General features: G+C 39.7%; 1 protein-coding gene and 1 non-coding gene across 2 annotated transcripts in view; both read left to right on the plus strand.

Annotated features, from left to right (window-relative positions):
- Positions 1–3,180: 3,180 nt before the first annotated feature.
- PLEKHG7 (pleckstrin homology and RhoGEF domain containing G7) overlaps positions 3,181–25,654 on the plus strand; it is a 76,185-nt gene continuing 53,711 nt past the window's right edge. Inside the window, 6 exon segments of the mRNA XM_027108219.1 lie at positions 3,181–3,198; positions 4,299–4,442; positions 7,542–7,637; positions 8,493–8,509; positions 8,511–8,592; positions 12,477–12,590. Coding sequence (XP_026964020.1) covers positions 3,181–3,198; positions 4,299–4,442; positions 7,542–7,637; positions 8,493–8,509; positions 8,511–8,592; positions 12,477–12,590 — 471 coding nt within the window.
- Positions 7,919–8,020, plus strand: LOC113621390 (U6 spliceosomal RNA). Its single transcript, XR_003433175.1, has one exon. It is a non-coding gene; the product is annotated as a U6 spliceosomal RNA (small nuclear RNA).

A 25,654-nucleotide genomic window follows, 5' to 3' on the forward strand; every position in this document is an offset into this window, starting at 1 on the left:
GTCACAAAGCACCGAGCTGATCTCCCTGTGCTATGCAGCTGCTTTCCACTAGCTATCTATTATACATTTGGTAGTGTATATATGTCAGTGCTACTCTCTCACTTCATCCCAGCTTCCCCCTCCCCGCTGCGTCCTCAAGTCTGTTCTCCACGTCTGCATCTTTATTCCTGCCCTGCCACTAGGTTCATCAGTACCATTTTTTTAGCTTCCATATATGTGCGTTAGCATCTGGTATTTGTTTTTCTCTTTCTGCCTTACTTCACTCCGTATGACAGACTCTAGGTCCATCCACCTCATTACAAATAACTCAGTTTCATTCCTTTTTATGGCTGAGTAATATTCCATTGTATATATGTGCCACATTCATCTGTTGATGGACACTTAGGTTGCATCCATGTCCTGGCTATTGTAAATAGAGCTGCAATGAACATTTTGGTACATGACTGTTTTTGAATTATGTTTTTCTCAGAGTATATGCCCAGTAGTGGGATTGCTGGGTCGTATGGTAGTTCTATTTTTAGTTTAAGGAACCTCCATACCATTCTCCATAGTGGCTGTATCAATTTACATTCCCACCAACAGTGCAGGAGGGTTCCCTTTTCTCCACACCCTCTCCAGCATTTATTGTTTGTAGATTTTTGATGATGGCCATTTTGACTGGTGTGAGATGATATCTCATTGTAGTTTTGATTTGCATTTCTCTAATGATTAATGATGTTGAACATCTTTACACATCTTTCATGTGTTTGTTGGTAATCTGTGTATCTTCTTTGGAGAAATGTCTGTTTAGGTCTTCTGCCCATTTTTGGATTGGGCTGTTTGGTTTTTTGATATTGAGCTGCATGAGCTGCTTGTATATTTTTCCTTCCTCATTTAAATGAAAGCAGGGTCAGTTGTCAATCGGGTCTAGGGTCTCAGGAGAAGGGGCATCTCCCACCAGCTTGCCAATTCAAGGTCAACCACTACAGAATCCATATATTCTCATACAGTCAGCCCTCTGTGTCTGTACATTCTGCATCCTTGAATTCAACCAACTACAAATGAAAAATATTTGAAAAAAAATTCCAGAAATTTCCAAAAAGCAAAACTTGAATTTGCCATCCACCAGCAACAATTTACACAGAATTTACATTGCATTATGTATTACAAGTAATCTAGAGATGATTTAAACTGTATGGGAGGATGTGTGTGGATTATATGTAAATCCATTTTATAAACTGGACTTTAGCATCTGAGGATTTTGGTATCTGAAGAGGTCCTGGAACCAATCCCACTAGGATACTGAGGGACGACTGTATATCCATTTTACTCCAGTTCCATGTCACCAGTGCCTACTACAAATTTCCATTCCACACGCCTCTTAGTTATTAAATTTGAGGCCCCAGAGTTAACCTTGGCTTCTTTTCTTTATCCTCCATATCCTCTCAGATACCCTTCATATCTTCTCATTGCATCTCCTAGCCAATGCCACCATAGTGGAAGCAGCACAGGTTCCAACAAAGGGTCTGTAACTCTAATGAGTTAATGTTTCCTCCAAGAGGACTGTCCCCTCCCTTCTCACTAGCATATCCACCAAGCACTTTGGCCAGGAGGTCATTCAGACCCTTGGAAAGCCACGGTGATTGTCCTTCAAGACAGAGGGCTGGCGCCCCCTTTCCCACAGCTCCAGTGCCTCTTCCATTGCCTCAGCTTCTTTATTTTCCAACTGGCTGCTGATTTTCAATTTCCACAACATGCAGTCACTGTGGTTTCAGACATCAACAAAAGGCATACGTCCCAGCTGCTGTGTAGGTCCCCAACCAGCTCCAGGATTCCTTTGCTACTGTGAAGCCTATAAGTCTCTAGTAAGTTTCTTCTTTCAGTGCCATAGCCCTAGCAGAGAAGTCAGCCACAGCCCTTTAGCACTTTCTGAACCGATTGCGGAGTCTCCTTTCAGACACACAGGGAGCTGCCTCCCCACAACGGATAAGCTGTGCCTTCTCTGGCTCCTTAACCTAAAGTCAGAAAACGCCCACCAAACTGCTTAGATCCACACCAGCGTCATGTGCCCTGAGGCAGTAGAACAAGTTGAAAAATGATTTGTGCTAAATATTCATTTGAAATGCAGCCAAGTTGACTTTAGAAAGCCTCACACTTCGTTATTTGATAGCTTCTTCCTGGTTTAGTTGGTAAAATGAGCTCTTTAAGCAGGTAATTCATGACATTGCACCAGGATATTGAATGAGTCAGAAAAAATTTAAAGGTCACAATAAAGTTTAGAAGCAAGTTACAAAAGGATGTATAAATATGACACCATTAAAAATTAATTATAAATACAATCAGAAAAAGGTTTTCAGTAGTTACCCCGAGGGGAGGAAGGGGCGGTGGAGATTACAGGTAACTTTGTGTAACTTTTTTTCTTTGTGGTTTTGTTTCTCAGATTTTCTATAATAACCATATATTACCTTTGTAATCCAATTTTTTTTTTTCTTGCGGTAGGCGGGCCTCTCACTGTTGTGGCCTCTCCCGTTGCGGAGCACAGGCTCCGGACGCGCAGGCTCAGCAGCCATGGCTCACGGGCCCAGCCGCTCCACGGCATGCAGGATCCTCCCGGACAGGGGCATGAACCCGCGTCCCCTACATCGGCAGGTGGACTCTCAACCACTGTGCCACCAGGGAAGCCCTGTAATCCAATTTTTTAACTAATATTATTTAAAATAAAAATTATAACAAAAATGAATCAGAGGTTCCATCCTAAGGAAACTAGAGTTTCTAGCATATCCTGGTATTCTCCAGCTGTGAATTATCGTGTTAAGAAGTTGCTTTAACGCTCTGGGCTTTATTTAGTCATCTACTAAGTGAGGGGTTGAACTAAGACATCCAAGGCCCCTTCTCATGGTAAACTTCTATGATCCAACATTTGGAAAAGTTAGAATATGAGGACTCGAAGACCACAAGGTATGTGCTAGACTGAAATCCATCTATTTGCTATAGGAGTGTTCTGAGCTCTGTCTTTTTTTTTTTTCCTGTTAGTAAAATGAGAGATTTGCATCAGACATCCTCACCAGCCTCTCTCCTCCATGTCTGACATTCTGAGGTCCTGTGGGTCAGACTATGGCTCAGAAATGGTGTCTCACCTGTTAGTGACTCATAGACAAAATGTGCAGTCTGTTCTCATGCATGTTGGACAATGAACCAAAGATGCCGAGGCTGCCAAAGGTGTGTTGTTAAAAGATTGAAAATCCTGTTTCTAACAATCTTTAAGGAGGGCAAAGACAAACACAAGCACATATCTGCCTCTCCTCTTTGAAGGTTACAGACTTCAGGGACTATGGGTTCCACAGACTGAAGGTATCTCATGCATTGTTTTCTGTGTGGCATAGCTTTTTTTGTTATTTCAGCCATTATTTTAAGTTGTCAGATTATTGGCTTGTTCATAATAACAGCAAAGTGCAGGAGAGAAGCCCAGACCTGGGCAGACCGAGGTCTGCTCTCTCTAAAGCAGGGGTCACCAACCCTACCAGTCCGAGGCCCGTTAGGAACTGGGCCACGCAGCAGGCGGTGAGCAGCGGGCGAGCGAGCAAAGCTTCATCTGCCGCTCCCCATCGCTCGCATTACCTCCTGAACCATCCCCCCGCCCCGCCCTCTGTGGAAAAATTGTCTGCCACGAAATCGGTCCCTGGTGCCAGAAAGGTTGGGGACCGCTGCTGTAAAGCACACTGAAATCTCAGGAAAGTCATTTCACCTTAAGTAAGGTAATGGACGTGAGACCACTTTGTAGACCATGAAGCCCTGTACAAATGTTAATAGTTGTTACAACCATTCCCCTCTGGGCCTTAGTTTCCTCATTTACAAAACAAGTTGGTTTTGATAAGACAATTTCTGAAGGTCTCTTAAAAGCTTTGTCTCTTATTTCATGATTCTTCAGTAATTTATTTCAACAAGTTTTACCAGTGGAACCTGGATCAGACTTCCCAGTTCCAGGTTTGGGGTTCTTTTGGTGGGTTGTTTTTTTTTTTTTGCAAAAAACTGAAAAGGACTTATAAAATTCACAAGCATAGTTCAAAACATCAATTTGAATTCGTTTTCATTTTAAACTAAAAATAGCATGTCCATCCCATGCGTGGGAGGAATTGATACCCCAAAGCCATGCAGAGAGAACTGTGGTTTAGATAACTCTACCCAGAGGGATGTCTGGGGCTTGCAGTGAGAAATCGTGATTTGGGGGATTGCTTGTTCCTGCTGTACTGCAAGTCAGAGGAAGGGTGAACAGGTCAACCCATCGAAATGTTTTGTTCTCTCTTTTCTCCCACATACAGGATAAGACCTGGAATGAAGTCGTGGAAACACATCAAAAACTTCCTACTAATCAATTAGACTTGAGAAAGCAGCAAGAGGCTGTGTGGGAACTCTTCACGAGTGAATGCACTTATTTCTTGGACCATTTATTAGTTCTTAAGATGGTAATGCTGGCTTTACTTTTTGTAGTAGATGGAAAACACTGCTTCTTTAGGGACTTGTTTCTCTCTTCCATGCTGAAGGAAGGAAGGAAGTATGGGGTGGGCTCCCCTCTTTCAGAGGATCTTAAGGAAATTTTGTTTATTTTTGGTTATCTGCAACTTGGTTTCTCTTCATTCTTTTCTTAAACATAGCCTGTTAGGATTGGGTGAGACCTTCCAGCTCCCCATGTGATGTCTGAATCTCTTCTGCCTGATTCTCACCCTGTGCTTACATACTCCTCAAGTCAGGGAGCTCACAGCCACCCTCAAGGCGACCATCCCACCTTCGTTCAGCTTCCTCTTTTGGCTCTTATACTCCCTTATGAACAGTGCCAGGCAAATGCTTTTTATCAGCTACGGAGCCACAGATTTTCAGGGCAACCATCCACGTGTAACGCGGGGGTGGGTGGGGAGGGATGGATTATATGGTGTGTTCACGATGTCTGTCATGTAAATGGTGCTCCTGAGGTTGTGCAGTGCAGTAGCCCTGATCTGGGGAGGCTCTGAGCAGAGAATTCCTTATAGAAGAACCACAGGGCAAAGGATGGGAAGGGAGTAAATGCCTTCTAAGACCACAGAGGAGGATGGGCCACATTGCTCCAAAGGTTGCCTCTGCCCATAAGCATTTTTGAATCCTGGCTGCTCCCTTACACAGGCAAAGGCACTGTGTTGGGAGACACGAGTTCAAGTCCTGGATCTGCCTCTGACTTGCCATGTGAACTTAGGAAAGTCTAGTCCTCCATTCCATAAAACACAAGTTGGCGCATGCTTTCTGTAAATGTCCAGATAGTAAATATTTTAGGCTTTGCCAGCTATGTGGTCTTTATTGCAACTACTCAACTCCTCCATTGCAGTGCAAAAGAAGCCATAGATAATTTGTAAAGAAATGTGTGTGGCTGTATTACAGTTACACCTTATTCACACAAATGGGTAGCAGACCTGATTTATCCCACAGGCTGTCGTTTGACAATTCCTGTTCTAAGCTATAAAAGAGAGATGACAGTACTGTCTCTGACTGTCTAATAACATCTGATCATTGAGATGATCAGATTAGTTTCCTTTGAAATCTATCAAGTGCTAGACAGATGTTCTTTTCTGTAAGTAATATTTATTGTGACAGTCATACTGCTAAGTACTTTAGCAAAATGTAAACCACAAAGACACTCAGAAAGTTAAAACTTAGAGACTGTATCAGGATACAGAAAACTAGCTTAGGTAAGGATCTTATTGACCCATGTGACTGTAAAGTCCAGAGTTGAGACAGAATTCAAGGTTGGTTTGATCAAGGGGATCAAAAGCAAGGACAAAATTTCTTTTCGTCCCTCATCCCTGCCTTCCACAATATCAGTGTCATCCTGTGTGTGGCTTCTGTTGTAGTCACAGAGTGACTGCTGTCCTTGAGGCCACGGAGAGAGTGAGAAATAGAAGGGAGAGAGAGAGAATCTCAGCGCACTCATAGCCAAAGTCTTGATTGTCATTCTGATTGGACTGGCTTAAGTCACATGCCCACTTCTGAGCCAGCTACCCGGATAAGGAAGGAAAGTAAGTGCTCATTGGCTTAAGATGATCACATTCAAGGTATGAGGAAGAGTAGATGCTGAGGTGAAAACTGGGATGATATTAGGGAAGGGGGGGCACTGAATCTGAGTGGTACCCAATAGATGTTCACTGCAGAGCACTCACCCTGTGAGCTCTGCTACCTCCCTTGCCCTAATAGACAGTACAGAACTTTCCATCCCACTATAAGCTACATAAGCTTTTTAAACTAGCATTTTTCTGCTTAAAAGAAAGCCAATTTGAGTTTCTTTTCAAATGCCCCAGTGTATTTAAAGTATATAAGTACCTCTCTTTACACAATCAATATGAATTTCCCAAAGTTACTTGTAAATTGGAACTTTGTAACTCAAATAATAAAATAAATTCACTGAAAGACTCAATGTTTTCCTTAAATGGCAAAAATTTCTATAAAGAAAATAATCTTATAGCACAAAGATAGTTTTTTCTAAATTTTCCCAATTTATCTGAACTAATGATTTCTGTTTCTTACAATTACATGCTTTAAATGCTTGGATATTGACAGATTTCCAGACAACTGATGCTTCCTGGACTGGGGGAAACTCTGAGCCAGTGGTTCTCAAAGTGTGGTCCCTGGACCAATAGCATCAGAATCACTTGGGAGCTTGTTAGAAACCCATATTCTCAGACCCCATCAGAGACCTACTGAATCAGAAAGACTTGGGGTAGGTCCCGCTAACCTCCAGTTTAACAAGGCCTCTAGATGATTCTGATGCAAGTTCAAGAACCATTTACTGCATTAATTAAGAAATATGGAAATGGGAATTGGAGAACGCTGGTGGTCTGAAGTCCAGTCTTTTCACACCTATAGTTCTTGAAACATTTGGTCCCTTTGAATGCTTCATCATATTTATACAAAGTATTCCTGTTTCAATAAATTGATCTCTCTTTAGTTTATAGAATGAGAGGCAGGTATTCTGTGAGGATCGACTTGCTGTAGTTTTTCTCTTGTAGGAAAACATCAAATCAAGTAATGACATAAAGCCTCTCTCAGTGTTTTCATTAATATTTAATGGCTTTATCCACATCTAAACATCTTAGCAGTTATCAGGTATTAACTCATTAGTTCTCTATTTTTAATTTCCTGAAAGTAAAGGACATTTGGGTCTTTCACAGAGAAAGGAATAAATAAGAACTCAGTATGAATGTTGTTTTGGTCTCACGTGCTGTTGGCAAGAAAAGAACCTTGGCGATTTCTTTGGCACTGGGAGCAGAGAAAGCCCATCTGAACAGATTATGTTCAACAGGAGTGTTCTTAGGGCTCACAAAGCAGCAGCAGCTTCACACAGAAGAGCACCTCTCCCGTATGTTCTGTGGGGGCTTAAATGTCATCATTCGTGTTTAGCACACCTCTTAACGATTGAAAATACTGATCTCCAAGTTGTTTTGTAAAATTATACTCGGGAGGTTTATGTTTAATGTTCTTGCAAAGGGCAAATATCAAAATTGAAAAACAAAGTAATGTGCTTTTTTTTTTTTTTTTTTAAGATCTTCATGAATACGTTAAAATACCTACAGACTCATGACTATCTCCTGGATGTGGATTTATGGAGACTTTTTGCAAACCTGGAGGAGTTAAGTCAGGTGAGCCAAAGTAGGAAGATTCCAGTAGCCATGTGTTAAAATTCACCAGAGGATGATGAAAATTCATGCTTAGTCTATTCTTCTGGCTTGTATTCCATATTGGAACATGGAATATGGTTTCTTCCATATTTCATCCCCATTCAATCTTATGGTCGGGAGTTCAGGTTAATAAGGAAACCTACACATCCATTGGTATCTTTCCAATAGATGGCAGTTATTAGTTAGCCTTTAGTAACATTTTAAAAAATTCTTCCATGGCTCTTTAAGAAAGTAAACATAGGGCTCACTTCAGCAGGACATGTACTAAAATTGGAGCGATAAAAGGATTAGCATGGTTCCTATGCAAGGATGACACAAAAATTTGGGCAATGTTCCATATTTCCTCTAGAATACAAGCTCTGAACACCTTCTAGAATATGCTCAGGAACCCATCTTGTTCACTGCTGTATCCAGAAGACCTTGAACAGTGCTGAGTACATGGGAAGTCTCAATAAGTAATGTTGAATACATGAATTTCCTCAATAAATGATGTTAAATACAAAAAAAGAATTCCTAAGATCTCCGTCATCACCGTAAATGTCTATTGTCAAATGAATGTTCTTTCTCACATATATTATAAATAAATAATATCTTTCCTCTAAAAAAGGAAGTGAGGTACCAACAAGAATTCATTTATAAGAAAAACTTATAAGAAAATATGTATTGGAAAGTAGAGGAAAATAAATCTTTGAATTTTGCCAGGAGATAAATTTGAAATGGAAAACATCTGTGAGAATGACATTTGAAGTTCATCAGATTTTTATTTCTTACCCCTGGAAGTATACCTACTCTTGTTTTCTTTCTCTCTCGCCCTAGACAAGCTTTGGTTTTGTGAAGTCTTTTCCACATCTTCAAGGACTATGTCGACACTTCTGAGACTTTACCATCGTTGGATTTCATTTCTGTGCTCACAAAGGTAAAATCCGTATGGGAGATCTCAGCTTCTATGTGATAAATTCACCTACCTCTCAGGATAGTTGTTTATATCTCCTTCATCGTTGTTATTGTTGTTCCTGGGAAGGTTCCACCTGCACCCTCCCACAAGGGAACTATCCCTTTCCCCACCAATCAACATTTTCAGAAATAACTTGCAGAATCTGTTTCTCCATTGTCATCTCTCCTGTGTGGGTTTTATTAAGACAAAAATCTGCATGCATGGAAAAGCCCTTTTCAAGTCTGGTTTTCAAATGACTTCAATTTAAAGCTGTATTCATGGCAGTAGTTTGTGTAGGCTAATTACATGGTTCAGTTGTTCTTCTAACAAAAGTGCCAGGCTCTCTGAAAGGAACAAAATAAACCTTCAAATCCATTAACACCCTTAATAAGACTTCTGTGTATGAAAGGAGGAGAAAAGAGGAAAACTTGTACCCGTGGTCTGATAAATGCTATTTTTTTTCTTAAGTAGGTATTTGAACCTCTTCCCCTACTTTGAGCTTTTTAATTCAGTCCCTGTCTATGCTCATTTAGCAAGATTTAAATTGTTGCAATCTACGTAAAGAAACATAGATTGAGGTTTATCGAGCACTTACTAAGTACTTACGTGTGGGACTGATACCCTGTGCACAGTCATGTGCAGAATTAGACACACCCCCTGCTTTGGGGGAGTTTTCAGTCTAGTGGGGAAGAAATTAATCCAATGATGACACTAATGATTATATAATCAAATTGAGATCAATGCTGGGGAAAAAAGGAACATAGATATTATGAAGGAAAACTTCTAGGTTGGGGCAGATGGTGAAGTAGTTACAGACAGGAAATTCTTCCTGGGGCGATGATGCTTGAGGTGAGATATGAAGAAGAAGGACAGTTTAACAAGGCAAAACAAGCAAAAATTAGGTATAAAGTGGGGAGATCTTTCAGTGACCTTCGAAAGCAGATTAGAATAAGAAAAGCTTTGAAAAACAAGAGAAAGAATGTAAAGTGTTGGGAATTACCGAAAATCTCACACTCTCTCAATTCCTTTAGAGTCAGAAATTATCTTTTTTTTAGGACCATCACATGCTACACATTTTTTGTTTTTGTTAATCAAAGGGGCAGAGCCCTTAGTAAGTTACATAATGGACATGAATATTTGGATGTGTATTGGTTCAAGGTCTGAAGTCCCCTTGGTTTTCTTGATAATTTCTTTACTCCATCAAAGGCTAGGACAACTGGTGGGCTTTGCTCCACTTGGCTCTATCCATCTCCTTGGATCAGTGCACTAGCCTGGTCATCCTCTTCTCATGGTAATGGGTGGAAGCACAAGAGAGCATAAACACCCATTATATTGGGTGTTTCATTTTGTGGCTCTTGCTTGGGACAGAGAAGCTGGTGGCAAACATATCCGGGAATACTCATCTAAAGGCTGACATCTTGCTTGGGACATTAGCACCAAGACCTGGCGTCCTAGAATTTATTTTTAATGTAGTTTTTAGTAAATAGTTTTAGTAAATAGTCAATAGTAAAATTGACTCTATATTTTTAGAAGCTGGAAGGAGAATTCAGTATGTGGATATTTTTGAGGAAGATTTAGTAAATAGTAAATTTTAGTAAATTGTCTTAGTCTGCTCAGGCGGCTATAAAGAAGTGCCACAGACTACGTAGCTTATAAGCAACAGAAATCAATTTCTCACAGTTCTGGAGGGTGGAAGTCTGAGATCAGGGTAGTGCCCAGGTCATGTGAGGGCCCTCTTCCAGTCAAAGACCTCTTACTGTATCCTTTGCATAGCAGAAGGGGCTAGACAGCTGCCTGGAGCTTATTTTATAAGGGCATTAATCTCATTAATGGGGGCTCCACCTTTATGACCTAATCATCTCCTAAAGGACCCACCTCCTAATACTTTCACATTGGGGGTTAGGATTCAACATGTGAATTTGAGGGGAACACACATGTTCAGACTGTAGCGTAAGTGCACTTACAGCCTACTACAGCATAGACTCTTTGCTGAAAGTCAATAATAATACCCACATATGAATGCTTCCTGTTACATTACAGATGTGTAAAGATGGGCTATAAAAGTGTTTCCTAAATTTAAAAAGGCCTACATGAGTCAGGTTAATTTCAGTTATACCACAGGAACAAACTCCAAATCTCAGTGGCTTGGTTTCATATCTCACCTATGCTCTGCTCCTACTTTGTCCTCGCTCTGGGACCGCTGCTGAGGGAGCACCCACCACCTGGAATGTTACCAATCTCAACGGCAAAGACCTAAGAGACTGAGGGAGAGCTCTTACTGACTCTTCAAGTTTCTGGCATGTCTGTTCACATTTCATCGGCCTAAGAAAGTCACATGGCCAAGCTTACCCTCGGTGGAGTGGGCCTATATATTCCTCCCCAGGAAAGGGAACTAGATGAGCAGTGATAGTGTGTCTCACAAGAAGCTCACAAGAAGTGTGTCTCACAAGAAGCTCACCAGTGGAAGATTGGGACGTTTGTTATCTACACAAAAGCCATCTGAGAAGTCGCTGAGAAGGAAGCTGAGGCTTGGAGAAGTTAAATCACTTGGCCAAGTTCACATAGCCAGTGGGTTGTAGAGCTGCATTTCTAAGCCTGACTGTTTATGGTCTTCACAGCAGGCTCCTCATAATGGCCTTTCTCAAGCATCTCAGGGTGACCTGTGAGAAGACCTTCTGTTTATTTCCAAGCCCCCAGCTATCACCAACCCCCCAGGAAAAAATTAATTCACATTATCAGCTTTCAAATTACTTCTTCTTGAAGGCAAAACTTGACATTTCCCCCCATAGCGTTTTGTCTTCTGAGGTCCTATAGCAAAATATTTTTCTAGGTTTTTGTTATTTCTGCCTTTACTACTGTCACTTCCTTTACTGGCCTGTTAGGCTTGGTCTGCTGTCTCTACTCACTGCAGTTATAATGTTACCAGCAAGTGCGTCTTCCTTCTCCCATTCACCACATTATGACACTATTGGAAATTCCCTAATGGGACCCATTACTCATTATACTAATTAATAAACCTATCAAGGAGCACGTAGGCTTAGCAACGTGATAGGCACTATGGATTCCTAAAGAGAGTGTCTGCCAGTAAGGAGCCAGAAACATTGGTGAAGAGAAAAGAATAACTGTCATTCCCGAGACAGACACTTAACTGAGATGTGCCCAGTTTGACCATTATACATATGAATGTATACATACGAATTGGCCGCTTGCCTCATTTTAAAATAAATTTGATATGGCTTACGAATGTGTAGTCATTATAGCAAGTTTAAGGCATTACGTAAGCATAATGAAGAAGGAACACAAGTGTTAGATTGGGTAAGACAAGCACATAAAACGCACGCTACGAAACTACATTTAGTAGAGGTGCCCCAAATTTGACTCTCTATTTTTAGAAGCTGGAAGGAGAATTCAGTATGTGGCTATTTTTGAGGAAGATTTCGTGAAAGGTCAGATGTTGTCACTTTAATCACTTACTACGAACACAAGCTTGACAACAACATGAGCAGTGAAACCAAAGGAGGTGTTTGTTATCAGGTTCCATGCAGTGTGGTGTGTAGGCCTTAACAAAGCATAAGTGCAAGGGTGAATTAAATCAATATGTCCTAAATAGAATTTTCTTTATGGGCAAAAAAAAAAAAAAAGGCAACTTATTGAGGAGTTAACTATTTATTATAGGGATATCGGGGGTTTTTTAAACAATGTTTATTTTGAAGATTACCTGTTACTATCCATGCAGTCATAGCTCCTACTTGATAATGGTGCCTCCTCCACTTTCCCTGTTCTAGTTGCTGATAAAAGTGAAGAGAAAGTCTGTCTGTGCTCTCTTTGCTTCCAATCATTCTCCTTCTGTCCTTCTCCTCTTGCAGTATTTCCAAGGAAGCCTGTGTCAGAGCCACCAGACCTACTGCCTGAATTACTCAGCTGCTGTCTTTTATCTTGAGAGTCTGAGGCAGAGAGGGGACTTCGGAATTTATTTAAAAGTAAAGTACCAGGTTCTTTTATATTTTTCCTGAGACTCTTTGGATATAACAGGTACTAGGGATTATTAGACCCAAATTAAATGGGAAAGAAGGAAAATAAATGATCAACCATACATTTTGACTACAAACCTGCTTTCCTTATAAAGATATCATCCTCTGCATACTTAGGATTTTAAATGGTGCACTTCTGGAAACACTGATCATCTAATGTCCCTCCTGAGATTTTGGCTGGAGCTTTACAGTGCTTTGTTTGCTCATTGGTTTGTTTTTGGAAGGAATTGGTGAGAAAACTAGAGTAGGAACTGAGGCTTTGTTTGTTACTAGAGGTTTGGCTCTTGCAGGATTTGGCCCCAGCAAGGTCCTGTTGCACAAAAGCTGGGCACACCATTTACCTTGTATTCTGTGTGAATGGTGCTTCCTGGAGGACGTCAGAGCACACAGTGTAAACACTGCCCCTGAAGTTGTCCAGCATGGTGGCTATGGGTCCCAAAGTGTTATTAGAACAAGGAATCTCTGCTAGGGACCTTCAGTGTTTGCTAATAAGCAAAACAAAAGAATTTTCCTTGCCTTCCCTACTTCCTTTAACCCCTTTTTGACATGTCTTTAGTCTGAACCGTACCTTTCAGCCTTTCAGTATTATGCCAGAGCCCTTTTCATGACCCAAGAAAATGGTCCAAGCCTTTACAGAAAACCAGCTCTTCCCTGCAGCTGCAGGAAGCACCTGCCAGAGCATCACCTCAGAGCTGTGGGAGGAATGGCCACCACACACAGTTTCCAACAACTTTGCTGTGAATTGGTGCATCTTTGCCATGGCCAGGATGTGCCGGGAAACCTGGGCGTGGCATGAATGATCTTGGAAAGAGACTTGGCTCTATTTTTGTAGCTTCATCCTTTCAATGTTTTCTTTGCTACTCAAACCAAAACCTGAAAGCTCATTAGATTTCCAGGGTATGAATAATCTTGTTGCAAAAGTTTTCCCTGGAAGCTTATGGATGAGACCCTCGCCAAGCCCCCAAACTAGGGAGAATCCAGGTTCATTCCTCTCCCTTCCATGCTAGGGCAGAGAATAATTTAACAAGGCTCAGACATTGTTTTCAAGTAACTGGAAAATCCTGTAACAACTGTGACACAGAAGTTTATATTTATATATAAAATATATACAGCATCCAAAGATATTTAGGGAAAGGAATAAGGGATGCATTGTTGTAATGATGACATATGATACTTTTATAATGCATAATGTTTTGCCAAGTACTTTCTCAAACAACTCTTTTTTTTTAATAAATTTATTTTATTTATTTATTTTTGGCTGTGTTAGGTTTGCGTTGCTGTGTGCAGACTTTCTCTAGTTGCAGCGAGCAGGGGCTACTCTTCATTGCAGTGTGCGTGCTTCTCATTGTGGTGGCTTCTCTTATTGCAGAGCACGGCTCTAGGTGCACGGGCTTCAGTAGTTGTGGCACGAGGGTTCAGTAGTTGTGGCTCACGGGCTCTAGAGAGCAGTCTCAGTAGTTGTGACACACGGGCTTCGTTGCTCCATGGCATGTGGAATCTTCCTGGACCAGGGCTCAAACCCATGTCCCCTGCATTGGCAGGCAGATTCTTAACCACCACTCTCCAGGGAAGTCCCAATACCATACTGTTTAATGACTGTAGCTTTGTAGTATAGTCTGAAGTCAGGGAGTCTGGTTCCTCCAGCTCCATTTTCCTTTCTCAAGATTGCTTTGGCTATTTGGGGTCTTTTGTGTTTCCATACAAATTAATTTTTTTTCTAGTTCTGTGAAAAATACCATTGGTAATTTGTTAGGGATTGCATTGAATCTGTAGATTGCCTTGGGTAGTACAGTCATTTTGACAATATTGATTCTTCCAGTCCAAGAACACAGTATATCTTTCCATCTATTTATGTCGTCTTTGATTTCTTTCATCAGCATCTTATAGTTTTTGGAGTACAGGCCTTTTGCCTCCTTAGGTAGGTTTATTCCTAGGTATTTTATTCATTTTGTTGCAGTGGTAAATGAGAGTGTTTCCTTAATTTTTCTTTCAGATTTTTCATCATTTGTGTATAGGAATGCAAGAGATATCTGTGCATTAATTTTGTATCCTGCAACTTTACCAAATTCATTGATGAGCTCTGGTATTTTTCTGGTAGCGTCTTTAGGATTTTCTATGTATAGTATCTTGTCATCTGCAAACAGTGACAGTTTTACTTCTTTTCCAATTTGTATTCCTTTTATTTCTTTTTCTTCGCTGATTGCCATGGCTAGGATTTCCAAAACTATGTTGAATAATAGAGGTAAAGTGGACATCCTTGTCTTGTTTCTGATCTTAGAGGAAATGCTTTCAGTTTTTCACCATTGAGAATGATGTTTGCTGTGGGTTTGTCATACATGGCCTTTATTATGTTGAAGTAGGTTCCCTCTATGCCCACTTTCTGGAGAGTTTTTATCATAAACAGGAGCTGAATTTTATCAAAAGCTTTTTCTGCAACTATTGAGATGATCATAAAGTTTTTATTTAACAATTTGTTAATGCGGTGTGTCACGCTGATTGATTTGCAGATGTTAAAAAATCCTTGCAGCCCTGGGATAAATCCCACTTGACCATGATGTATGATTCTTTTAATGTATTGTTAGACTTGATTTCCTAGTATTTTGTTGAGGATTTTCATGTCTATGTTCATTAGTGATATTGGCCTGTAATTTTCTTTTTTTGTGATATCTTTGTCTGGTTTTGGTGTCAGAGTGATGGTGCCTTCATAGAATGAGTTTGGGAGTGTTCCTTCCTCTGCAGTTTTTTGGAATAGTTTCAGAAGGATAGGTGTTAACTCTTCTCTAAATGTCTGGTGAGCCATCCCATTTTTAATTTTCTAGTTTCTAGTTGTGCCCTTTTTTCCACTTAGAGAAGTTCCTTTAGCATTTGTTGTAAAACTGGTTTCGTGACGGTGAATTCTTTCTGCTTTTGCTTCTGTGTAAAGGTTTTGATTTCTCCGTCAGATCTGAACGAGAGCCTTGCTGGGTAGAGTATTCTTGGTTGTAGGTTTTTCCCTTTCATCACTTCAAATATATCATGCCACTCCCTTCTGGCCTTCAGAACTTCTGCTGAAAAATCAGCTGAAAGTCTTATGGGGATTCCCTTGTATTTATTTAATATTTTCTCTTTGTCTTTAATTTTTGTCAATTTGATTACTATGTTTCTTGGCATGTTCCTCCTTGGGTTTATTGTGTAAGGGACTCTGCACTTACTGGACTTGGGTGACTGTTTCCTTTCCAGGGTTAGGGAGGTTTTCAGCTATTATCTCTTCAAATATTTTCTCAGGTCCTTTCTCTCTCTCTCCTCCTCTGGGACCCCTATAATGCAGACATTGGTGTGTTTGACGTTGTCCCAGAAGTCTCTTAAATTGTCCTCATTTCTTTTCATTCTTTTTTATTCCGTTCTGCGGCAGTGATTCCCTCCACTCTGTCTTCCAGCTCATTGATTCATTCTTCTGCATCACTTATTCTGCTATTGATTCCTTCTGGTGTATTTTTTCATTTCAGTTATTGTATTCTTCAACTCTGTTTGGTTATTTTTTATATTTTCTAACTCTTTGCTAAAAACTTTTAACTTCTCACTTTATATATCCATTCTTTTCCCGAGTTCTTGTATCATCTTTATGGTCATTACACTGAACTCTTTTCTTGGGTAGATTGGCTATCTCCACTTTGCTTAGTTGTTCTTCTGGAGTTTTTATCTTCTTCCTTCGTCTGGAACAATGTATTCCTATGCCAGCTCATTGTGTTTAAATTTCTGTTTGTATTTTTATGTATGTAGTAGCTTAGTTACGTTTCTCAGTCTTGGATAAGTGATCCCCTGAGGGGAAGTCCTATATGTGCCAACAGTACACTCCCCTCTCATCAGTCAAGGGCCAGGGACCAACTGGTCCCAGGTTAGGTTCTGACCTATGTTTGTGGACTTAGTTCTGCAGGCTGCAGGATCGTAGTTTCCTTGCTTCTGGTGTCTGACCCCTGACACTGCTCTAGCCGTTATGCAGGCTTCCTGGTGGGAGGGGCTGGTGGTTGGAGCTGGGTCTTTGCCCTCTGGTGGGCAGGGCTGTGTGAGGGGGTGTGGCTAGAAGTGACTGCAGGCTCAGGATGACTTTAGGCAGCCTGTCTACTGATGGCTGGGGCTGTGTTCCCACCTTGTTGGTTGTTTGGCCTGAGGCGTCCCAGCACTGGAGCTAATAGCCTGTTGGATGGGGCCAGGTCTCAGTGCCAAGGACCCAAAATGTCTGCCTCCAGCCAGAGTTCACATAGGTCCCCGCTATGTCCACCACCAGCTTTTATGACTCCAGAGAGATCCATGGCCACCCCTGCCTCCCTAGGAGACCCTTTAATACCAGCAGGTAGGTCTGGCCCAGGCTCCTGTGTAGTCACTGCTTTGCCCTGGGACCTGGTGCACATGGGACCTTGTCTGCACCCTCCAAGAGTGGAATCTCTGTTTCCCCCAGTCCTGTGGAGCTTCTGCAATCAAGCCCTACTAGCCTTCAAAGCCATATGTTCTGCTGACGTAGGGCTCAGAGCTCTCACTCCTGTGGGAGAACTTCTCGATATAATTATTCTCCAATTTGTGGGTTGCCCACCCGGGCAGTATGGGATTTGATTATATCATGAGTGCACCCCTCCTACTGTCTCATGTTTTCTTTTTTATGTCTTTGGATGTAGAATCTTGTTTTGGTAGGTTCCAGTCCTTTTTATCAATGGTTGTTCAGCAGTTAGTTGTGATTTTAGTGTGCTCGTAAGAGCAGGTGAGCTCAGTGTCCTTCTGCTCTGCCATCTTGTCTCCCTCTACTCCTTGGTCAGGTTTATTCCTAAGTATTTTTTTTTTGATGTGATATTAAAAAGGATTTTTTAACTTTCCCTTTCTGATATTTCATGTTAGTGTAAAGAAGTGCAACAGATTTCTGTGTGTTAGTCTTGTATCCTGCTACCTTGCTGAATTTGTTTATCAGTTCTAGTAGTTTTTGTGTGGAGTCTTTAGGGTTTTCTATGTATAGTATCATGTCATCTGCCTATAAGGACAGTTTTACCTCTTCCCTTCCAATTCAGATACCTTTTATTTCTTTTTCTTGTCTGGTTGCTGTGACTAGGACTTCCAGTACTATGTTAAATATAAGTGGTAAGAGTGGACATCCTTTTCTTGTTCCAAATTTTAATGGGAAGGTTTTCAGCTTTTCACTGTTGAGTATTATGTTGGCTATGGGTTTGTCATAAATAGCTTTTATTATGTTGAGTTATGTACTTACTTTGGTAAGTGTTTTTATCATGAATACATGTTGATTTCATCAGATGCTTTTTCTGCATCTATTAAGATGATCATGTGGTTTTTGTCTTTTGTTGATATGGTATATATCACATTGATTGATTTACATATGTTGAACCATCCTTGTAACCCTGAGATGAATCCAGCTTGATCATGGTGTATGATATTTTTTATGTGTTGTTGGATTTGGTTTGCTAATATTTTGTTGAGAATTTTTGTATCTGTATTCATCAAGATATTGGCCTGTAATTTTCTTTTTTGATAGTGTCTTTTTCTGGTTTTGGTATCAGAGTGAGGGTGGCTTCATAGAATGAATTTGGGAGTGTTCCTCCTCTTCAGTCTTTTAGAAGAGTTTGAAAAGGATTGGTATAATTTCTTCTTTGTAGGTTTGGTAGAATTCCCCAGTGAACCCATTTGATCCCAGACTTTTGTTTGCAAGGAATTTTTTAAATTACAGATTCTATTGCACTTCTAGTGATCAGTCTGTTCAATTTATTTATTTTTTCTTGATTCTGTTTTGGTGGGTTGTATGTTTCTAAAAACTTGTCCATTTCTTCTAGGTTGTGCAATTTGTTGGTATATATTTGTTCTTAGTATTCTCTTTTTTACTTATTCTCTCTCTTTTTTTTTTTTTTTTTGTATTTTTTTGGTATCTGTTTTTTCTCTTTGTTTTCTTTTTTTTTTTTTTTCTCTCTTTTTTTTTTTTTTTTTGTATTTCTGTGGTATCAGTTTTTCCTCTTTCACTTCTTATTTTGTTTATTTGGGTCCTCTCTTTTATTCTCTTTTTTTTTCCCCCCTGCATGGCTTTGTGGTCTCACTCATTGATGCCTTCTGTTTGCAGTGCCCTGTCAAAGCCTTGGTAGTACAGAGATAGACAAGGATAGCGAAATGTTTAAAAGCACAAGTTGTGGAGTGAGAACATCAGACACTCGAAGTCAGACAGAATCACTGACCCACCACTTATGGGCTGTGTGACTTTGGGCAGATTACCCAACCTGAGTCCAATTTAATGGATTATCCTACTTTTCCTCACTGATTTTTTTTTAATATTTATTTATTTATTTTTGGCCGCATTGGGTCTTTGTTGCTACGTGCGGGCTTTCTCTAGTTGTGGGAAGCAGGGGCTACTCTTCATTGCAGTGTGGGCTTCTCATTCGGTGGCTTCTCTTGTTGCAGAGCATGGGCTCTAGGCATGCAGGCTCAGTAGTTGTGGTGCGCAGGCTCAGTAGTTGTGGCTCACGGGCTCTAGAGCACAGGCTCAGTAGTTGTGGTGCACAGGCTTAGTTGCTCTGTGGCATGTGGGATCTTCCCAGACCAGGGCTCGAACCCGTGTCCCCTGCATTGGCAGGCAGATTCTTAACCACTGTACGACCAGGTAAGTCCTGTCTCTTTTCTTCTTGATGAGCCTGGTCAGAGGTTTGTCGATTTTGTTTACCCTTTCAAAAAAATCAGCTCTTGATTTTATTGATTTGTTTCTATTGTTTTTTTGATTTCTATTTTACTTACTTCCTCTCTGATCTTTATTATTTCCTTCCTTCTGCTGACTTTAGGCTTTGTTTGTTCTTCTTTTTCTAATTCTTTTAGGTGGTAAGTTAGGTCATTTGAGATTTATTTTATTTTTTGAAGAAGGCCTGTATCACTATGGACTTCGCTCATGGGACTGCTTTTGCTGCATCCCAGAGATTTTGTATGGTTGTGTTTTCATTGTGATTTGTCTCAAGATATTTTTTAATTTCCTCTTTGATTTCATTGTTGATCCATTGGTTTTTTAGTAGCCTGTTGTTTAGTCTCCATGTAATCATTTTTTTCTCGTTTCTCCTTCTGTGGTTAATTTCTGGTTTCATGCTGTTGTGGTCAGAAAAGATGCTTGAAATAATTTCTGTCCTCTTACATATAGTAAGGCTTGCTTTGTGTCCTAGCATGTTTCCTATTACTTGTTTTCTCTATTTAGGAGCTCCTATATTGGGTGCATATATGTTAACAAGTGTAATATCCTCTTTTTGTATTGATTTTTTTTTTTTTTTTTTTTTTTGGCACAGGCCTCTCACTGTTGGGGCCTCTCCCATTGCGGAGCACAGGCTCCGGACGCGCAGGCCCAGCAGCCATGGCCCATGGGCCCAGCCGCTCCGCAGCATGTGGGATCCTCCCGGGCCAGGGCACGAACCCGTGTCCCCTGCATCGGCAGACGGACTCTCAATGACTGTGCCACCAGGGAAGCCCTGTATTGATTCTTTTATCATTTTATAGTGTCCTTCTTTATCTTTCTTTATGGCCTTTGTTTTAAAGTCTATTTTGTCTCATACAAGTACTGCTACTCCCACTTTCTTGTCATTTCCATTTTCATAAAACACCTTTTTCCATCTCCTCACTTTCAATCAGTGTATCCTTCGCCCTAAAGTGGGTCTCTTGCAGGCAGCATATTGTAGGCTCTTGTTTTATTATCTAATCTGCCACTCTTTTTTATTATCTAATCTGCCACTCTATGTGTTTAGATTGGAACATTTTGTCCATTGACACTTAAGGTAATTGTTGATAGATATGTATTTATTGCCATTTTAAACCTTATTTTTCAGTTGATTTTGTATTTCCTCTTTGTTCCTTTCTTTTTCTTTTTGTTTTTCCTCTTGTGGTTTGATGATTTTTGTGTTATGCTTGAGTTCTTTTGTTTTTGGTTTTTCTGAATCTGTTGTATGTTTTTGATTTTTTGTTGCCCTGTTTTACAAGTATGTTAACCCATTACTATATCTACTTGTATTAGATTCATAGTCATATAGGTTCAACCATATTCTGAAAAAAGTCTTCTAAAAAAGTCTACATTTTCTTACCCCTCCCCCCACATTTTATGATTTTGATGTCCTCTTTTATATCTTCATGTTTATCACTTTGCTCTTTATTGTAGTTATCATTGCTTTCACACACACACAAAATAATTGTAATCTATATACTGGTTTATTTAAGTGATTTATTTTCCAATTGTGACTTTCTTATTCCTATAGATTCTTCTTTTCTATTTAGAGAAGACCTTTCAATATTTCTTTTACGATAGTTTAGTATTGCTGTGTTCTTTTAGTTTTTGTTTCTTTTTGTTTTGTTAGTTTTGTTTGAGAAATTCTTTATATCTCCTTCTATTCTAAATGATAATCTTGCTGGGTAGAATATCCTAGGTTGCAGGTTTTCCCCTTTCTGGACATTGAACATATCTTTCCACTCCCCTCTGGCCTACAACATTTTCTGTAGAGAAATCAGCTGAATGCCTTATGCGGGTTCCCTTTTAACTAACTCTGTTTTTCTCTTTAGAATCCTCTCTTTAACTTTTGCTATTTTAATTTTAATACATCTTCATATAAGTCTGTTTGTGTTCATCTTGTTTGGGACTTTCCTGTACTTGGATATCTGTTTCCTTCTTTAGTTTGGGAATTTTTCAGCCACAATTTCTTCAGATACATTTTTGATTCCCTTTTCTCTTCTCCTTCTGGAATCCCTATTATGTGTAGATTGGCTTGCTTTATATTATCCCATAAGTCTCGTATATAGCTTTCATTCTTTTACATTTGTCCTTTTGTCTGCTGTTCTGATTGCATGATTTCCATTATTCTAATTTCTAGATCACTTATTTGTTCCTCTGCATTGTTTAGTTTGCTATTTATTGCCTTTAGCTTGGCTTTTGTTTCTGCAAATGAGTTTTCTAAATTTAATTGGCTTCTCTTTATAGTTTATAGCTCCTTGTTACAGTAATCTTCATTCCTCTCAATATTCTTAATTTCTACAGTTTTCTTTTTATTACCTCCTTTTTGAACTTGGGATCTAGTATTATAGACTGGTCTGTTTCGTTGTTTGTTGGTCTTTCAGGGGATATCTCATGTTCTATAAATTGGGAGTGATTCCTCTGCTTTTTTTTTAATTTATTTTTTTTATACAGCAGATTCTTATTAGTTATACATTTTATACATATTGGTGTATATATATCAATCCCAGTCACCCAATTCAGCACACCACCACCACCACCCACACATTCCCCCCTTGGTGTCCATACATTTGTTCTGTACATCTTTGTCTCGGTCTCTGCCCCGCAGCCCGGTACATCTGTACCATTTTTCTAGGTTCCACATATATCCGTTAATATACATTATTTGTTTTTCTCTTTCTAACGTACTTCACTCTGTATGACAGTCTCTACATCCATCCACGTCTCTACAAATGACTCAGTTCTGTTCCTTTTTATGACTTGAGTAATATTCCATTGTATATATGTACCACATCTTCTTTTTCCATTCGTCTGTCGATGGGCATTTGGGTTGCTTCCATGTCCTGGTGATTGTAATAGTGCTGAAATGAAGATTGGGGTGCATGTGTCTTTTTGAATTATGGTTTTCTCTGAGTATATGCCCAGTAGTGGGATTGCTATGTCATATGGTAATCGTATTTTTCGATTTTAAGGAACCTCCATACTGTTCTCCATAGTGCCTGTTATCAATTTACATTCCCACCAGCAGTACAAGAAGGTTCCCTTTTCTCCACACCCTCTCCAGCATCTGTTGTTTGTAGATTTTCTGATGATGCCCATTCTAACTGGTGTGAGGTGATACTGCATAGTAGTTTTGATTTGCATTTCTCTAATAATTAGTGATGTTGAGCAGCTTTTCATGTGCTTCTTGGCCATCTGTATGTCTTCTTTGGAGAAATGTCTATTTAGGTCTTCTGTCCATTTTTGGATTGGATTGTTTGTTTTTTTTAATACTGAGCTGCATGAGCTGTTTATATATTTTGGAGATTAATCCTTTGTCCATTGATTCATTTGCAAATATTTTCTCCCATTCTGAGGGTTGTCTTTTCGTCTTGTTTGTAGTTTCCTTTGCTTTGCAAAAGCTTTTAAGTTTCATTAGGTCCCATTTGTTTATTTTTGGTTTTATTTCCATTACTCTAAGAAGTGTATCAAAAAAGATCTTGCTGTGATTTATGTCAAAGAGTGTTCTTCCTATGCTTTCCTCTAAGAGTTTTATTGTGTCCAGTCTTAAATTTAGGTCTCTAATCCATTTTGAGCTTATTTTGTGTATGGTGTTGGGGAGTGTTCTAATTTCATTCTTTTACATGTAGCTCTCCAGGTTTCCCAGCGCCCCTTATTGAAGAGGCTGTCTTTTCTCCATTGGATATTCTTGCTTCTTTATCAAAAGTAAGGTGACCATAGGTGCATGGGTTTATCTCTGGGCTTTCTATCCTGTCCATTGATCTATATTTCTGTTTTTGTGCCAGTACCATATTGTCTTAATTACTGTAGCTTTGTAGTATAGTCTGAAGTCAGGGAGTCTGATACTTCCATATCCTTTTTTTCCCCTCAAGACTGCTTTGGCTATTCGGGGTCTTTTGTGTCTCCATAAAAATTTTAAGATTTTTTGTTCTACTTCTGTAAAAAATGCCATTGGTAATTTGATAGGGATTGCATTGAATCTGCTTTGGATAGTATAGTCATTTTCACAATATTCATTCTTCCAATCCAAGAACATGGTATATTTCTCCATCTGTTTCTATCATCTTTAATTTCTTTGATCAGTGTCTTATAGTTTTCTGCATACAGGTCTTTTGTCTCCCTAGGTAGGTTTATTCTTAAGTACTTTATTCTTTTTGTTGCAATGGTAAATGGGAATGTTTCCTTAATTTCTATTTCAGACTTCTCATCATTAGTGTATAGGAATGCAGGAGATTTCTGTGCATTAATTTTGTATCCTGCAACTTTACCAAGTTCACTGATTAGCTCTAGTAGTTTTCTGGTGACATCTTTAGGATTCTCTATATATAGTATCATGTCATCTGCAAACAGTGACAGTTTTACTCCTTCTTTTCCAATTGGTATTCCTTTTATTTCTTTTTCTTCTCTGACTGCCGTGGCTAGGACTTCCAAAACTATGTTGAATAATAGTGATGAGAGTGGACATCCTTGTCTTGTTCCTGATCTTAGAGGAAATTCTTCCGTTTTTCACCATTGAGAATGATGTTTGCTGTGGGTTTGTTGTATATATGTCCTTTATTATGTTGAGGTAGGTTCGCTGTTTGTCCACTTTCTAGAGAGTTTTTATCATAAATGGGTGTTGAATTTTGTCAGAAGCTTTTTCTGCATCTGTTGAGATTATCATATGGTTTTTCATCTTCAGTTTGTTAATATGGTGTATCCCATTGATTGATTTGCTTATATTGAAGTATCCTTGCATCCCTGTGATAAATCCCACTTGGTAATGGTGTATGATCCTTTTAATGCATTGTTGGATTCTGTTTTCTAGTATTTTGTTGAGGATTTTTGCATCTATGTTCATCAGTGATATTGCTCTGTAATTTTCTTTTTTTATAGTATGTTTGTCCGGTTTTGGTATCAGGGTGATGGTGGCCTCATAGAATGAGTTTGGGAGTGTTCCTTTGTCTGTGATTTTTTGGAAAAGTTTGAGAAGAATGGGTGTTAGCTCTTCTCTAAATGTTTGATAGAATTCGCCTGTGAAGTCATCTGGTCCTGGACTTTTGTTTGTTGGAAGTTTTTTTTTTTTTTTTTTTTTTTTTTGTGGTACGTGGGCCTCTGACTGTTGTGGCCTCTCCCGTTGGGGAGCACAGGCTCCAGACGCGCAGGCTCAGCGGCCATGGCTCACGGCCCTAGCCCCTCCACGGCATGTGGGATCTTCCCGGACCGGGACACGAACCTGTGTCCCCTGCATCGGAAGGTGGACTCTCAACCACTGCGCCACCAGGGAAGCCCTGTTGGAAGATTTTTAATCAGAGTTTCAATTTCATTACTTGTGATTGGTCTGCTCATATTTTCTATGTCTTCCTGGTTCAGTCTTGGAGGGTTATACCTTTCTAAGAATTTGTCCACTTCTTTCAGTTTCTCCATTTTATTGGCATAAAGTTCCTGTAGTAGTCTCTTAGGATGCTTAATATTTCTGCGGTGTCAACTGTAACTTCTCCTTTTTCTTTTCTAATTTTAGTTTACTTTTTGTTCCCATTTTATTTATTTATTTTTTTAATCTTCATTGGAGTATAATTGCTTTACAATGGTGTGTTAGTTTCTGCTTTATAACAAAGTGAATCAGTTATACATATACATATATCCCCATATCTCCTCCCTCTTGCGGCTTCCTCCCTCCCACCCTCCCTATCTCACCCTTCTAGGTAGTCACAAAGCACCGAGCTGATCACCCTCTACTATGCAGCTGCTTCCCAGTAGCTATCTATTTTACATTTGGTAGGTGTATATATGTCACCGCCACACTCTCACTTCATCCCAGCTTACCCTTCCCCCCACCCCCGTGTCCTCAAGTCCATTCTCTACGTCTTTTTCTTTATTCCTGTCCTGCCCCTAGGTTCATCATAACTATTTTTTTTTAGATGCCATATATATGTGTTAGCGTACAGTATGTTTTTCTCTTTTTGACTTACTTCACTTTGTGTGACAGACTCTAAGTCCATCCACCTCACTACAAATAACTCAATTTTGTTTCTTTTATGGCTGAGTAATATTCCACTGTATATATGTGCCACATCTTCTTTATCCATTCGTCTGTCGATGGACACTTAGGTTGCTTCCATGTCCTGGATATTGTAAATAGAGCTGCAATGAACATTGTGGTACATGACTCTTTTTGAATTACGGTTTTCTCAGGGTATATGCCCAGTAGTGGGATTGCTGGGTCGTATGGTAATTCTATTTTTAGATTTTGAAGGAACCTCCATAGTGTTCTCCACAGTGGCTGTATCAGTTTATATTCCCACCAACAGAGCAATAGGGT

This window comes from Aethalodelphis obliquidens, unplaced genomic scaffold (genome assembly GCF_003676395.1).
Source record: "Aethalodelphis obliquidens isolate GAN/ISIS:26980383/991018 unplaced genomic scaffold, ASM367639v1 scaffold8, whole genome shotgun sequence".
Taxonomy (NCBI): domain Eukaryota; kingdom Metazoa; phylum Chordata; class Mammalia; order Artiodactyla; family Delphinidae; genus Aethalodelphis; species Aethalodelphis obliquidens.